Genomic DNA, 17,115 nt, shown 5'->3' on the forward strand with positions numbered 1-17,115 from the left:
CTATGGTGTGTAGCACAGTCATAAAGGTCATAGGGCAATTTACAGATGCTATTCTCCTCTTCTAGGATGAGGTCCTGGGAATCAAACTTGGCCCTGAGGCTTCCAGCAGGTTCCTTTACCAGCTGAGCTGCTAGTTAGCTCCATTCTTTCTTCCTTCCTCCTTTTCTTTCTTCTCTCTCTCCTCTCTCCTCCTCCCCCTCCTTTGTTTCTTTGTTTCTTTCTCCTCTCTCCTTTGATACAAAGTTCCATTATGTAATCCCAACTGGCCTGGAACTCTCTATGTAGTCTGTTTGCCTCAAAAAATCACAAGGACCCGTCTACTTCTCCCTCCCAAGTGGTGCAACTAACGGCATAGCCTTAAATCTATATTCTATTCTCAAGAAGTTGGGGCTCTGGAAACACAGGCTCCACATTCAAGAAGTTGGGGCTTTGGAAACACAGGCTCCACATTCCTGCCTCCCTCCCATCAGTCAATGGGAGTTATGCAGCTGTCCCTCTCAACATACCCAGTGTTCCTAAAGTTGTGTCCTTCTCCCCTGTGTCCCTGTCACCACCCTTGATCCACTGTTCAACCTCACAGGTCATTGGCCTTTGCAAGCCCTCGCCTCTCAGAGACCTCCCATCCGTTTCTACTATTCTAATCCTAGCCACAGTTCACTGGCATCGCAACCATCAGCCTCGCTCTCCCCATCAAGTGACTGGGGTGTTCTCCCTCCTTGGGCTACTCCCGATGCTTATTATGATTTTATAGCTGTCATGGTTAATATTGATCGCCAACATGATAGGATCACCTGTGAAGTCTGGGCACACCTGTGAGAGGCTGCCTAGATTAGGTTAGCCTCTGGTTAAGCCTGTGAAGAACTGTCTTACTAGGTTAATGGGGCTGGGAAGACCCACCCTAAAAGCAGATGGCCCCATTTCTCTCTCTGCTTCCTGACTGGGGACACATGGGACCAGCTACCCCAAGCTCTTGGAGTCCACTCCATGATGGACTACCTATACCCCTAACTGCAAGCCAAGAAACCCTTTCTCTCTTCAGTCGCTTTTGCCAGGGCATCCTCTCGTGCCCAGTGATACTGTCAATTATCTGTGATTCCTGGCTCTCCTGACTGCTGTGTGAGGGCTAAAAGTCTACACACTCGTTCCTCCATGAACAAAGGCATGAGGGAAGCGTCTAAGAAGGACTGGGCTCACTGCTGTGAATGAGGGAAACAGAGACACTGAAAGCAGGACCTGCCGAGTTCATCTGCTAGCACCGCACAGCCCGGGAAACATTCTAAGCGTTCTGTTGGCATCTGCGGTAAAACCGTACGCCATCTACTTACATTTGCAAAGCACTTTCTACTCGGCGGCTCTGTAAACCCCCTTGTGTCATTCTGTTAAACAAGACGCCTTTATTTCTTCAAGCGACACTCTAAACTCCAACTATACCCCAGCTGCATTCATTCCGTCTCCCCTTCCAGCTAACTTCAGATCACCAACGTTTTGTTTCGAAAAAGTGCGCAGATCTTGTTCTAAGTTTACCTGGGTAACTGCTGAAAGAGAGCCGGTTGCTGGCGGTATATTTGTCCTTGATGTTGAAGTCCCAGTGTTTATAGATCCTGAGCATGGCTGCGTATGTGTACCAGCTCGAGTGGGCAAAATAGATGTTTTCAAATCCAGGAAGGACCTGTAGTCAGAATCATAGTTAATGACACAGGTGTATGGTATCTGTCTACATATTACACACAGGAGGCATTCACGGGATGTGCCTGAGGTAAATATTTATGGTACTCTCTTCTTAGAATTACATTTATTTTTGTGTATGTATGTATGTGTGTGTGTGTTCATGAATGTGCATTATGTATGTATGCATGTATATACATGTGTATGTATGCATGTATATAGTATGTATCTATGCATGTGTGCATGTATGCATGCAGGTACATGTGTATGTATGCATGCATGTATGCATGCATAGATGTATGTATGTATGCATGTATGTATTTATATATGTGTTTGTATGCATGTATGTATGTATGTACATGTGTATGTATGTATTCCTGTGAATGTGAGTGTGCCACAGTATACACGTGGAGGTCAGAGGACAATCTGTGAAGTTAATTCTCTCTCAACCTGTGGTTCTCAGGGATTGAGCTCAGGTCATCAGACTCGGCAACGAGAGCCTTTTACCTAATGAATCATCTTCACGACTATTGTTTTCTTTATTATTGGAAAATACAGCTGAGAGGTCCAACATTAATCTTTAATGTACGCAACACAAACTGTCCTTCTGCTGTGTGAAACAGAACAAACCGGCAGAGGATCCACATGCCATGACATCCAGCCAGGAGTGAGAAGGGGTTGGCTATACGTGGATGATAGGCATATAGAAAAAGCACGTGAAATCTGTTATGGCGTGTACTAGTATATGCTAATATGTGCTGATAGAAAGATCCATGTGGGTGGGAAGAAGATAGTGGCTGCAGGTCTCACCTTAATAAGAGCAGAACAGTGGCCCATTTCCCAAATCTTAAACTTCTTCAAGCTGCTGCTTTTTGTGGGTGATAGGGAGGGAATGAGGTCCAGCAGATCACCAACAGCATTCAGGAACTGAATTTGGAACATTGTCATGGGCTGCGAAAAGATACAATAGCACTTGTGACGTGTGTCGCTTTGACTTTTCTTGTTGTTCGTGCTCTGTTAAGTTACTGCTTTGTGGAGGGTGTACAGTGCGACGGGGGGACCTCATGGTACTGTAATTCACAAACTCATTTTCTGGCTTTAAAACTGAGAAGCAAAGACAGCACTTTCGTGTGGGGGCTGAGTCTACAAATGAAATTCCTTCTTGGAGACAGCCATCAGAGCTTCTGTTGGTGTTCCTCTGCAGGGGTTCCTCAGGTGTGGCAGTAACTTTATTGGGTTTCATGGTTCCAGAGGGTTATAGTCCATAATTATCATACTGAGGAACACGGCAGCAGGCAGGAAGGCATGGCACTGGAGCAGTAACTGAGAGCCTACATCTGATCCTTAAGCATGAGCCCCAGGGAGCTAACTGGAAATGAGCTTTGGAAACCTCAAAGCCCACACCTCCTCCAACAAAGCCCCCCATAGCCCCCAATCTTTGTCAAACAGTTCTAGCAACTGATGACAAAGTATTCAAACACATGAGCCTATGGGGGCCATTACCACTCAAACCACCACATAGTTTTTACTTTCTTTTTGTCCTATGTCTATTCTCTGGAAAAGCAGAGAGTGCCTTTAACAGAGGGTCCTCTTCTCCGGCCTTTTCCTATTGTTGTCTCTTGAGACATTATTCTACTATGTAGCCAGGCTGTTGAAGAACTCAGAGAAATTCTCCTGTCTTTGCACCCCCAAGTGAGCAGATTACAGGAATGAACCACCACACTTGATGGGTCACTCCCATGTTAGCTTCATTTTGCTAAAAGTTTAGATATTTGTCCCAATACCCACAGGTAAGTGTATTCTCATCCACAGTGAAGGAAATGTCTCTTTGCAACAGATGGAGACCACTACAGAAAGGCACAACCAATCAAAATGTTTTGTGGAGCCCAGTGCCAAAGGATATATTTATAAAACACTCCCGCACCTGAGGCTCAAGGAACATTGTGAGAGAAGGGTATAAAGATGAAATGACCCACAAAACCAGGGATATTCTGCCTCCTAGGAGTGTCAGAGGCTACTCCCATAAAGGCTCGCCAACATGACGGCCTTAATGTGAGTTGAACAAGGACGGCAAGAACGGAAGGCAGGAGGAGATTGGGAGAGACAACAGGGCCTCAGCCTACTGAAGAACTCCAGGAACTAAGAAGTGCTGAGAGTTGGAAAAATAGTCTACCCCAGGAAAAGCCCACCAGTTGGTGATCCAGTTCCAAATGGTCAGCCCTTGACACAGACAAGAATCATATACAGACTGAGCTGGCTGCACTTATGTATTTCAGAATGAATTATATACATCTCACATATATGTATGTATGTATCAACAGTTAATGAAAAAACTGGGGCTGGAGAGATGGCTCAGCGGTTAGAGCACTGACTGATCTTCCAGAGGTCCTGAGTTCAATTCCCAGCAACCACATGGTGGCTCACAACCAACTGTAATGAGATCTGATGCCCTTGTGTGGTGTGTCTGAGGACAGTGGCAGTGCACTCACACACATGAAATAAATCTTAAAAGAAAAAAGAGGTCATGAATTTGAAAGAGGAGCAAGGAGTTCATGAAGGGACTTGGAAGCAGGAAAGGAAAAGTGATAATTATGACCTCAAAAAAGTAAAAAGAAATCTAAAAGTTTAGATATACTTATATCATTTTTACCACTTTAAAAAAAGATGGATTTTTCTTTGTTGTTAAATTGTGCTTTGTAATTAGGACCAGTGTGGTTCTGAAGTCAAGCCTACCAACCAAGTTCCTTCAAGGAAATGCTGTCTTTGCTCCTTCCTTTGCTCTCCCTTTCTTCCGTGGGTAATTTTTTTTAAGGTTTAGATTCTTAAATTTATTATTTTAAAATGTATTTATTTTTATTCTGTATGTATAGGTGTTTGTCTGTATGTATGGCTGTGCACTATATGCATGCAGCACCCAGGAGGCCAGAAGGGAGCACTAGAGTTACAGATATTGTGAACGTAATTGTGGTTGCTGGGAATTGAATCCATGTCCTCTGCAAGAGCAGCCAGTGCTTGAAACCGCTGAGCCATCTATGCAGAATGCTAGGGCTTTAGTCTTTAAAAATGTTTAAACCGTATTATATAATTTTGTGCGTTGGCGGCTAGAAGGTATGTGCATGCACACATGTGCGTGGTGCGTGTGCATGTGGCTGTGTGCGTACACAAATGCCACAGTGCACGTATGCAGGTCAGAGGATAATCTGTAGGAGCCAGTTCTCTCCTTTCACTATGCCCATATCTTGACTGAATCCAGATCATCAGGCTTGGCAGCAAGAGACTTTATACTTTAATGGTGGTCTCAATAGACATTGTTGATTCTCAAAATCTGAAAACAGAAAAATCTATCTTTCTATCATCTACCATCATCTATCTATCTATCTATCTATCTATCTATCTATCTATCTATCTATCTATCTATCTATCTATCTAATCTATCATCTACATATCTCTCTACCCTTTCTATCCAACATTATCTGTCTTATGTAGAGGCAGCATGTAAGAAACAGTTCTCTTCATCTTACTTCCTTTTACACTTAGCAACCAATCACCAAGGCTGTTCCCAGACAGAGCCTGGACTTATCAGAGCTACCCCATTGGTCTGGTTGGTCCTCTCTGCGTTTGGACACTTTCAGTCTTCTGGTATGACACGGGGCTTGCAATCAGCGGGTCTGCACACCTCCTTTACTGTGTATCTGCTGCTGTATCCCTGTGATAACACCAAAGGGGGCTTTCTGGGTCAGAGGGCACACGAGTACCAGGCTTTCACACAGAGCACACAAATCCTAACCAGTGCTTTTAGAACAGGGCCCTCTTTTTCCACAGCCTGTCAACACCAGAGTATGGAGGAGGAATTATTTATCAGGATGGTTTCAAATTTCCTTCCTTCCTTCCTTTCTTCCTCCCCTTCCTTATTCTTCCTTTATCTCTTTCTTTTTTTAAAAAAAGATTTATTTATTATATATAGGTACACTGTTGCTGTCTTCAGACACACCAGAGGAGGGCATCAGATCTCATTAGGAAGGTTGTGAGCCACCATGTGGTTGCTGGGATTTGAACTCAGGACCTCTGGAAGAGCAGTCGGTGCTCTTAACCACTCCACCCCCCTTTATCTCTTTCTTATGTAGTATCCTAGTTAGGGTTTCTATTGCTGTGATGAAACACCATAAGCTTTCACGGCCATAGTTGTTCATCACCAAAGAAACTCAGGATAGAACTCAAAACAAGGCAGGAACCTAGAAGCAGGAACTGAAGCAGAGGCCATGGAGGGTGCTGCTTACTGGCTTGCTCTCCCTGGCTTGCTCAGCCTGCTGTCTTATAGAACCCAGGACCACCAGTCCAGGGGCAGCACCACCCACAACGGGCTAGGACCTTTCTTATCAATTACAATGCCATACAGGCTTGCCTACAGCCTGATCTTATGGAGGCCTTTCCTCAACTAAGGTCCACCTTTTAAATGACTCCAGGTTGTGTCAAGTTAAACCAGACAGCACATATAGTGTTTCATGTACTCCAGGATGGCCTCAAATTCACTCTGCAGTTGAAGATGGCTGCTCTAGTTTCCTCTCCATTGCCCACTATGTGGGCAAGAAGTGACTCGGGGAAGGAAAGGACTTAGTGGCTTGCAAGTCCAGGTTAAGACCCATCCCCAGTAAAGAGCAAAGAAAACAAAGCCATCCTCACTGTGCGCTTGCATCCTCACTGTGCGCTTTTGCTACTCAGTGTTCTCCATTCTTGCACAGTGCCAGGGCACAGCTCATCAAATGGTGCCACCCATAGTTAGAATGGGGTTTTCCACCTCAGTTAGCCAGACAATCCCTCATAGGCTAACCGGCTTTAGACAATCCCTCAGGGTTCTCTTCCCTGACGGTCATTCCTTGTGCTGACAGTTTGAACTAGCCAACACAATGGCCTTGAACTCTTGACCCCTCATCTGTACAGCCAAGGGCTTGAGGTTCAGGTGTGTGTCACCATGCCCAGCGTGTAAACTCGATTTCTAATGTATTAGCAGGACTAGGGGGTGGGGGACCCCTATGATTAAGAATCATGAACATCTGGGCTGGAGAGATGGCTCAGTGGTTAAGAGCACTGACTGCTCTTCCAGAGGTCCTGAGTTCAAATCCCAGCAACCACATGGTGGCTCATAATCATCTGTAATGGGATCTGATGCCCTTCTGATGTGTCTGAAGACAGCTACAGTGCACTCATATACATAAAAGTAGAAAAACTAAAAAATAAACAAAAAGAATCATGAACATCATTGTGGTGAACCTTTTTTTTTCAAATGTTTTGCCTACACATTATACATCACACACACACAGACACACACGCACACATACCATACAAACACCCACACCATACACACACACCATATACACACACACCATATACACACCATATACACACACACCATATACACACACACCATGCACACACACATATACACATACACCACACACACACACACATACCATACAAGCACACACACATACCATACACACACACCATACATACCCCCCACACTACACACACACACACACACATCATACACATACACATACACATACCATACACACACACACACACACACACACACACACACACACACAGGCACACATTATTTACCATTTACCCAAGGGAACAAAACATCCATAACCTTCAGAACTTTGTCAATGGTACCTTAGGGACCTCAGGCTTGTTAGTGTTCTTCCAGAATGATGACCAGACCTGTGTTTAAGTGATGGCCACCAGGCGTGGCAGTTAGAATTTATATACTGGGACATTTTGTCTTAATGAGCAGATAACCTAAAACACTAACTCCTGTTGGGTGAGCTTACAATCTTGGAACTGGCCCTTAACCTCTGCACGAGCAGCATATAGTAAAGGCTGGGGAAAACAGACACACACTGTTCTGTGCCTAAGCCTTGTGTCGGGCAGTTAGATGTCACGGTATGGCGTTACAGTGCTTGCTGTGAGGAATGTCTGTTCTGGTCCCAGTTTGATCTGCACCTCACTAGGAATGCTTTTTTCCCACTCTGTTGATAGAGTTGGCTTGGAAGTGATCAAGTAGCCCAGGTTGGCCATGAACCCAGGATGGCCACGTGCCCTGGATGCTTGGCTTGCTTTTTTGTTCATTTCCTTGTTTTGCCAGTTGGATTTAGTTAAATGCATTTCTATGAGAAGATCATTAGATGAAGAAAATATTTTGTTTTGTTTATGGTGCAAGGGATAGAACCCAGAATATGCTAGATAAGTATTATGACACAAAGCTATGCCCTTAACCTTGGATCAAAAGAAAAATTGTTTCATCATTCCAGTCATAGAAATTCCGAAGAACCTTATAAAAGTCTTACCTTCATTTCCTCCTCTGAAGCTCTTTTCTGTGCTCCAAGATACATCCCATCTAGTTGTGACACCACGTAGCCAGTGTGTCTCCAGAACGGGTCATCCTTCTGGTCTTTGATGTTTTTCCTAGTCCACAGTTCTTGCTTCCTGGGGGAGGAATTAGACTTTACCATAGATTTCAAAGCCAAACCAAACCAGGAGTCTAGAGGCCGGCACCTGCACACGCAGGTATAGTTAAATTATTAATTGTGTTACATTGTTGTCATTCAAGTGACTTCAGTACTAACTTTAAACTGTTTCTAATTTCACCCCAGGACATTAACTCTTTCATAGCTTCTTTAGGGCCCTGTGTAGACTCTGAGTGTTACATTGACCTGTGTATGTTACACCATACATGAAAGCATAGAGTTTCATCAGGTCAGTAGAGACAGTTAAGTTTACTTTTGTATGTAGACGAGCTGCAGTTGCTGATGGGAGAAATGATGCCAAGGACAAGATGGTTTAAACACAGGCTGCTGCTCTCACAGAGGTCTCCACCCTATTCACTTCATTATTGCTGTCTGCCTCAACAGCTCTGCTTTAGCATTCCCATGGGGGGTAAAGGTTACTATTACGTTTGTCAGTGCACCAGGTGCCTGCAGTACCTGTGACGTCCAGAAGAGGACAGTGGATCCCGTGGAGCTGGAGTTACAGACGGTGGAGCCACCAGATAGGTGCTGGGAACAGAACCCAGGTTATCCACAAGAACAGCAAGTGCTCTTAACTGCCGAGCCATCTCTCCAGGCTCCCCAAATGATTTATTTTTAATAGTTCTTTCATTTTTACTTTGAGTTCTCTGGGTTTTTTTTTTTTTTTTTTGGCTTGGTTTTGTTTTTATGAGATGATTTAATGATTTGACACAAATTTTCACACAGAAAGCTGTTTCTGGTTAGTTTAAGGTGTCTCTCTTCTTAAGAAAGTTCAGTGCACACCTCCGGGGATCCAGCCTCACAGTTTTGCCTGATGCTCGAGACCCTCTAGACATCCACAAAAGGGATGTTTAGTGCCTGGTTCAGCAGCGCACACAAGAACCTTTGGGTTTCCAGATGAGCCTCCCAGGCTATCAATTCAATTAGACTCAAACTGTACTGTTCAGAAAACTTAATTAAAAAAGAAGTACCCCAGAAAGCATTAAGATGTTTGACTTTAGAGCTGGCTATGTAGGTAATTTCTGTACTATGGACACCAAGGCAAGGGGATCTTAGCTTGACTTTGAGGTCAATCTGGGATACGTTGTAAGACTCTATGTCTCTCCATGTACCAGGCGAGGGACTTAGATATTCTCCCAACTCCCAGAGTTAATTGCCATGCTCACGACACAGAAACACCTTGGGGAAGGAGGAGAAGGGGTGCCTGGAAAGAAAGAGGGAGTCACCCACATGGGAGGCCTCAGGGATTTGACTTCCCCTTCTCTGTTTCTAAAAGAGCTGAAGTTGCTAACAACCAGGCTTCCATCCATTACAGAAAACGTGGCCTCTCTAGTAAAAGGGTCTGCTGAAGAGGCAAACTCAGATTCAGTATGGTGGGGGGAGTGGCAGGGTAGCCATGGGAACAAGAAAGGGTAGCCATGGGAACAAGGAAAGGGAGCTTTTATACATACTCCATGAAGTCCTGCACTTTCTTCACGATGGAAGGATTCTTGATCAGCTGTGGGTACAGGTTCGTGAAGTGGTCATACATGTGTCTGAAATGACAGATACAGCGTTACCTTCCAGTGTCTCTTGGATGTCACAACTTCAGTAACCCACTCTTTTTTGGCTAACTGGAATGCTCACCAGACGCAAGTCTCCACCATCATTCTTTAGAACTTAAATCAAACAAACACACAACTTAACATTAAGAACTATTTCCAGGAGCTGGAGAGATGGTTCGGCAGTTAAGAGCACTCGCTGCCCTCCCAGAGGACCTGAGTTTGTTTCCCAGCACCCAACATAAAAGTCAGACGTGGTGGGACACAACCGTAATCCCAGTGCTGGGAAGATGAGGAGACTGGATGCTGGAGGCTTGCTGGACTGCCAGCTTAGGCAAAACGAGCTCCGGGTTCCATAAAGAGTAAGGCGGTGGGACTGGAGAGATGGCTCAGTTGTCAAGAATGAAAATTGGTCAGGCAGAGGTCCTGAGTTCAAGTCCCAGCACCCACACCAGGCAGTTTACAACTTCCTGTAACTCCAGCTCCAAGGGGTCTAATTTGTCTCTGACTCCTTATTGCACACACAGACACACACACACAGGCACACACATACATACACTTACAGGCACACACATACATACACACACATATACACACAGAGACACATTCAGACATGTACAGAAAGACACACAGACACACAGATACAGACACACACCACAGCATTTACACATTGATGGTGGTGGTGGTGGTGGTGGTGATGATGATGATGATGACGATGATGATGATGATGACGACGACGATGACGATGACATTTAAATTAACATGGAATGCAGAAGAGGAAAACACCATAAGTGACTGGTGTGCTTTGAATATGAAACGTTCACTACAGGCTCCCGCGTGGCCTGTGTGGCCCCAGCTGGCGGTACTGTTTTGAGACACGGTGAAGTCTTTCTAACAAAGCCTAGAGGTTAGAGGTAGAGCTATGGGAGTGGAGGCTCTGGGTTATGGGTGATCCCTTCTCCTGAAGTCCTGTACATTGTGACTCTGGACATCATGTAAACATCTGCACATGGACTGTATCTGTCCCCCAAACTACAAACCCCAAATAAAGTTTCCTTTAAAGTGGTTTCTTACTGGTGTTTTATAACCATGATGAAAAATGTTAATAGAGCTCCTGTGAGGCTCCCACATGACTCACTGCTCTCATGGGCCCGAACGACCAGGGCTTGACCCCTCTGACACCAGAGAGCCTTTCACCCAAAGGCTGACTAATCACTTCAAACTTCTTGTCACAGATGGAAAAATGGACTAACCAAGTGCCCCTCGTGGGTTTGACGATTTAAGTCGGTTTCTCCGGGCAACAAACTTAGGGGTTCTCATTCCAAGATGTCCCTACACATCTCAGTGAGTTTCAGGAGACAGCTAAATACTCCATGTGGCCTTGGAAGTGAGGAGATGCTGGAAGTTCACAGAGCAGGAAGAGGTAGGGGTTGGCTATGGCAATCTCAGACGGCAGTAATTACACAGCCGGGCATCAGGAAGAGCATGCAGGTCTTACATAGCAGATGATCAAATACCCACACTAATGACTAAAGAGATCTCTCTACCCCGATGGGTGCTGGGGATGCCATCACAACCACTGACTAAACCCTCTTCTCCCTACAAGGTGCCTCAGTAACATAGACCCATTCTGGGGTTCACTGGTCAGAGGAGGAGGGACAATTATTAATTGATTCTAAAATCTGAAGGAATGAGATTCAGACCACGGAGAAGTGGGGGTTTTGCTTGTAGAGTCTATCCCAGGATGATGTAGAAAAACTCTGAGTACTTAATTCAAAGTCTTCCCCTTCAGTGGAATGCACTGTGGCTTTGTTCCCTGTGTGTGTGACTACTTATGCGCTTGTATAATGTTACAGCACGGGGAAGGGCGAGGAGGTCTCTCTCTGCCCAGGGAAGCCCAGGAAACCTACTTTCTGGAAAAAGGCTAAGCCTAGAAAGAGGCTCGAGTGTGTGGAGCCCACTGTAGATCTCGGAGAATCCTGGGCAGTAAGGGATGCGAGCATTTTGAACTGGAAGGGGAAAAGAGACAGGGCCAACCATCTAAGCTGCATTTCTTACTAAAAGATGAAATCACAGGTTGCAAGTATAGAAGTCTGGCAAGATGGCTCAGCCAATAACAGTGCTTGTCCTGTAAGCCCGACACCTTGAGTTTGATAAACAGAACTCAAATAAATAGAGAACAGACTCCCAAAGGCTGACCTCAGACTTCTAAAGGTACACCATGACAAGCACCTTCTCCCTACCACACATTAAGCACACACACACACACACACACACACACACACACAAACACACACACACACACAATTAAATAATATTGTACTCTATATGCAATGTTAACTTTAAAAAATAAAATGTAAATTTTGGATATACAATGCTCACTTAGGTAAGGAAACAAAAATATTGGGCATTTTACCCAGTCCCCATCTCTGTAGCCACAGTCCCTATCACTGCACCCAGTCCCCATCATTGCACCCACAGTCCCCATTTCTGTACCCACAGTCCCCGCCACTGCACCCACAGTCCCCGTCAGTCACTGCACCCACAGTCCCCGTCAGTCACTGCACCCACAGTCCCCACCACTGCACCCACAGTCCCCGTCAGTCACTGCACCCACAGTCCCTGTCACTGCACCCACAGTCCCCACCACTGCACCCACAGTCCCCACCACTGCACCCACAGTCCCCGTCAGTCACTGCACCCACAGTCCCCACCACTGCACCCACAGTCCCCGTCAGTCACTGCACCCACAGTCCCCGTCACTGCACCCACAGTCCCCACCACTGCACCCACAGTCCCCACCACTGCACCCACAGTCCCCGTCAGTCACTGCACCCACAGTCCCCGTCACTGCACCCACAGTCCCCACCACTGCACCCACAGTCCCCACCACTGCACCCACAGTCCCCACCACTGCACCCACAGTCCCCGTCAGTCACTGCACCCACAGTCCCCACCACTGCACCCACAGTCCCCACCACTGCACCCACAGTCCCCACCACTGCACCCACAGTCCCCGTCAGTCACTGCACCCACAGTCCCCACCACTGCACCCACAGTCCCCACCACTGCACCCTGCCTAGTTCATACAGTGTTCCAGCTTTTTCACACTTCCACTGTCAAAAGCACAGCACTTCTCAAAAGGAGAAAGTCCTGTGGACTTTGCCCTCCACAGAGCATCACGGAGACTCATTGGCTCTTAGACACTGTACAGCCCTCAGTGAGAAACAATGAGACCCAAATGTCAGTATTTCTAACAGAGAAAACCCGAAGCAGAGGAGTATAATCTCGCGACTGGGAGACGGCAGCTAAGGAGACGTACACAACACAAGACGGAAATATACATAGGCAGGCCCCTGACATTACCAGCTCACATGTAATTACTAGACTATTGTTTGTTTAGTAGAGACTGTATTTAAAATTTTTATTTTACTTTTGATCATTTTCGTGTGTGTGTGTGTGTGTGTGTGTGTGTGTGTGCACCTGAATGCAGTTCCCAAGGAAGCCAGAAGAGGGCATCAGGTCCTCTGGAGTTAGAGTTACTCTGGTCCTCTGGAAGAGCAGTACACAGATTTAATTTCTAAGTCATCTTTCCAGCCCCAAGACAAGGTTTGTTTGTTTGTTTATGTTTTGTTCTGACATTTAGAGCAGGGAAGAGATAACGTAGTTGAACAGTGGAACTCTGCATCCATCTGCGTTTGGGGGCTCTGAGGGACACACAGTCTACTTTTAGTCTCAGTGATGTTCAGCTCAGACTCCTGGCCTGTGTCGTGCTTCTTTGCGTGGGGGAAAATAATAAAGCATAACATTGTAATATCCAAGGTCACCCTCCTCCCCTTCCCTCCCTCTGTGTATATACACACACACTCTCACACACATGCAATCATGGAGGCCAGATGACAACCATGAGGTTTGTTCCTCAGGCCCTTTCCACCTGTGTTTTGAGGCAGGGTTTCCATTTGGCTTGGAACTCAGCCAGTTCGCTGAGCTGGTTGTCCAGTGAACCCAAGGATGTGCCCGTCTCTGCCTTCCCTGCACACTACCGTGCTCTTCTGTGACATGGGTCCTCTTGCTTGCAAAGGCAAGCTCACAGACTAAGTCGGGCCCCAAGGACACAGACTTTGAATTCTAAGTTCAAAGCTTGACTCTACATTGGCTAACGACTAAAAGCGAGATTTCAGCTTCTCCACGGTTGCGGGTCTCATGCAGCAGAACGTCATGGATCTGTCAAGCTTAGTCTTGGGACCAGCAGTGCTTCCTCCTAAGTGGGCTAAGAGTTGCTCACCTCTGTCACTGGTCACACACACTCAGATGTCGAGAATCTCAAAGGCTCATGACCATTTATCTTTTCTGAATCTTTTTCCTCTTGTCAACACCACATTGTTTAGTGCTTGTCATTCACTGTGTCTGACTCTTCTGTTTGTCTGGCTTTCCTGGATCAGGAACCAGACAGGCTACCTTGGTGTTTTCCACAGTAATTAACCTGTGTGTGTGTGTGTGTGTGTGTGTGTGTGTGTGTGTGTGTGTGTGTGTGTGTGTGTATACAAATGGACAAACTCTGACTAAACAGCCTGGTTTCCAACGCTGACACAAGCTTGAGGTCTTTGAAAGGAGGGAGTCTCAAATGAGACAGTGCCTCCATAAGGAAAGTCTTTAGGGCATTTCTTTAAGTAGGGATTGATGGGGGAGGGAACCACCCATTTTGGGTAATGCCATCTCTTAGGCTGGTGGTCCTGGGTTCTATAAGAAAGCAGGCTGAGCAAGCCATGGAGGACAAGTCAGTATGCAGCACTCCCCTGTGGCTTCTGTATCAGCTCTGGCCTCCAGGTTGCTGCCCTGCCTGAGTTCCTGTCCTGGCTTCCTTTGATGATGAACAGTGATGTGGAAGTGTAAGATTTAACCCTTTTCTTCCCAACTTGCTTTTTGGTCATAATGTTTCGTTGCAGCAACAGAAACCCTGACTGAGACACCCACTTACTGGTTTTCTAACTTTCACCTTCCTAAAGCGTGCGTGCATGCCTCCCTGCCCTTTCAGGTTCCGAGTACAGGGACCCCAGTGATCACAGGATTAGTGCATGAAGGGTTCACACGAAGTTTCTCGGAACACAATGTGGAGCCTGGTATACTAGATAAATGCTTGCAGCTAGCTGGCTGTGACCACTGTCACACATCAGAATTGCCATCGTGCCTTCTGTATTCAGTGGTCCTCGCTAAGCTCCAAATAGTTACACGTTGATGGTTCCTTAGCTGTGTTTGAGGGTCGGGCTATAACTTAATTCTTGCCTTTGCCTATAGACTTGACCTAGAAACATATTCACTTTCTAACATCAAAAAGGAGCAAGCCAGGCATGTGGAAGAAATTCTTGAGGAGTTTCTTGACAGCTGCCCAATACCGAGGAGAGCTTGTATCGTTGTGTTATACACTCTCCACCACAGAACACCCTCATGCCCACTTCGGTCCCTCCCTCCTGATCAGCAAAACAGATGTGTGTGGCATTGACTCCTCCTTGCAGCTGGGCATTTCCAGAGGAGGCCGCTTCGGCTGCTGCAATGGACACTCCATTTATCATCCACTCCATTTAAACAACTAGGGAGAGCATCGCAGGGCCCGCGTCCTCATCACCTTTTCTCCTCAGACTGGTTTCATGCCTCATTTTATTAATGACCCATTCAGGACCACTTAACATTTAGCTCACCAGAGAGACACCAGAAACTCAATTTACAACTCTTAGGGAGCCGCCCAATCACTTTAAAAACACAGAAACTCAGCTTGGCTGGGGCTACCACTCTGCTGCAGTATATGGAAATTCAAGCCTCTTCCTTCTGATTCATCGACTGCAACAACAGGATTCAATTAACACTAATGAGCATGTCATTACCAGCTGGAGGCAGAGTGCCAAGCCAGGTGTCTGGGTCAAGGCTGGGACCCTAACTCTAAGGTGCACAGCTGGAGGAGGGGAGAGGTGGAGCTGGAAGTCAGCGGGGATACAATCTTAAGAAGTTTTATCAAGAAGACATCATTGGAGAATAGAGAGGTGGCTGTAATTAGGAGTGTTTCCTCTTCTTGCAGAGGACTTTAGTTTGGTTCCCTGTACCCACACCGGATGGATCACAGTCAGCTGTAATTCAAATTCTAGGGCATCTGATGCCCTCTTCTGGCCTCTGGGGGTTGCGCGTGCGCACACACCCACATGACAAATAAGAAAGACAGCCTCTAGCTGGGCATGGTGACACATGTTTGCAATTCCAGAACTTGAGAACTAGAGGCAGGAGGATCAGGAGTTTAAGGGCATCTCCAGCTCTATTGTGAGTGATGGGCTAACCTAGGCTATACAAGAACTCGTCTACCCACAAAGATAAGAGAAAGTGCGGCAGAGGAAGAGTGAGCGCCTATGGGGGTGGGCACATTTCTTGCGGCCAGGATGGGGTACCTCTAGGAAGTACCTCAAGGGAGGGAGAATTTATTTTCTCCCATGGTTTAAGAGGGTACAGTCCACACAGCGTGGACTTAATATCGGGAAGAACTTGTGTCTGGGACTCTTTAAATCTGGTTTGGGACGAAGTAGAGATGGCAGGCAGGAACTGGGCGGAGCCGATCTCTAACCCTCAAGCTTGACACCTACAAACCTGTATCTGCCAGCGAGGCCCCGTGTCCAAAAGTTTCCACAAATTCTCCCAAACAGGGTCACCATCTGGCGACCAAATATTGAACACATGAACCTTTGGGGGACATTTTATATCCAAACTGCAGGTCTGACTCTAGATGGCTAGCAACCGTTTGGGTAGTAGAGAGGAAGGCGGCAGCGCCAAGGAATCCACTCGGTTGAGACTTTGCACTGCGGCACCTTCAACCTAGACGTCGGGATCCTAGGAGCCCAGCTTGCTGCGGTACCGTTCAGCTGGAGCTCCTGCCCCTGCAAGCCCGGCCTATCTACTCCACTGAGCAGGTCGTTCACTGAACAGCTCTCATACAGTGGAATTCTCTGGGGCCACACGAGAAGAGGAAGCAAGTGGATAAGGCCACGCCTTCCCACAGCTCCCGGGCCGCTGTGCTCTGAAGCTTGCTTGGTCACCAAGAAAGCGGCCGCTCTTTGAAGCTTTGATCCAAACACGCCCTCGTGCTGAAATCCCTGCCTGTGTTTGCCTTTCATGAAACAGTTAAGACAACAGAGCCCGAGCGGACGTTTCCGGAATGTCTGTTCCCTGGGACTATGTTCACAGAACTCTCACGGGTGGCTGGCGATGACGCCCAGATCACCCCACTTAAGGAGGCAGCAGAGGCAAGGGGATCTCTGTGAGTTTGAGGCCAGCCAGGACTGCATAGCAAGTTCCAAAACCGCCAAGGCTGCATAGTGGGGCCCTTTTTCAGACAAACAAAA

General features: G+C 46.6%; 1 protein-coding gene across 1 annotated transcript in view; it reads right to left on the reverse strand.

The window, feature by feature from the left end:
* Nucleotides 1-17,115, reverse strand: part of Plbd1 (phospholipase B domain containing 1) — a 56,291-nt gene that overhangs the window by 25,322 nt on the left and 13,854 nt on the right. Inside the window, exons 3-6 of the mRNA NM_001013927.1 lie at nt 9,647-9,730; nt 8,016-8,154; nt 2,476-2,616; nt 1,525-1,669 (exon numbers count right to left, since the gene is read on the reverse strand). Of these exons, the coding sequence (NP_001013949.1) occupies nt 1,525-1,669; nt 2,476-2,616; nt 8,016-8,154; nt 9,647-9,730 (509 nt within the window). The remainder of the gene's footprint in view (nt 1-1,524; nt 1,670-2,475; nt 2,617-8,015; nt 8,155-9,646; nt 9,731-17,115) is intronic.

This window comes from Rattus norvegicus, chromosome 4, assembly GCF_036323735.1.
Source record: "Rattus norvegicus strain BN/NHsdMcwi chromosome 4, GRCr8, whole genome shotgun sequence".
Lineage (NCBI taxonomy): Eukaryota > Metazoa > Chordata > Mammalia > Rodentia > Muridae > Rattus > Rattus norvegicus.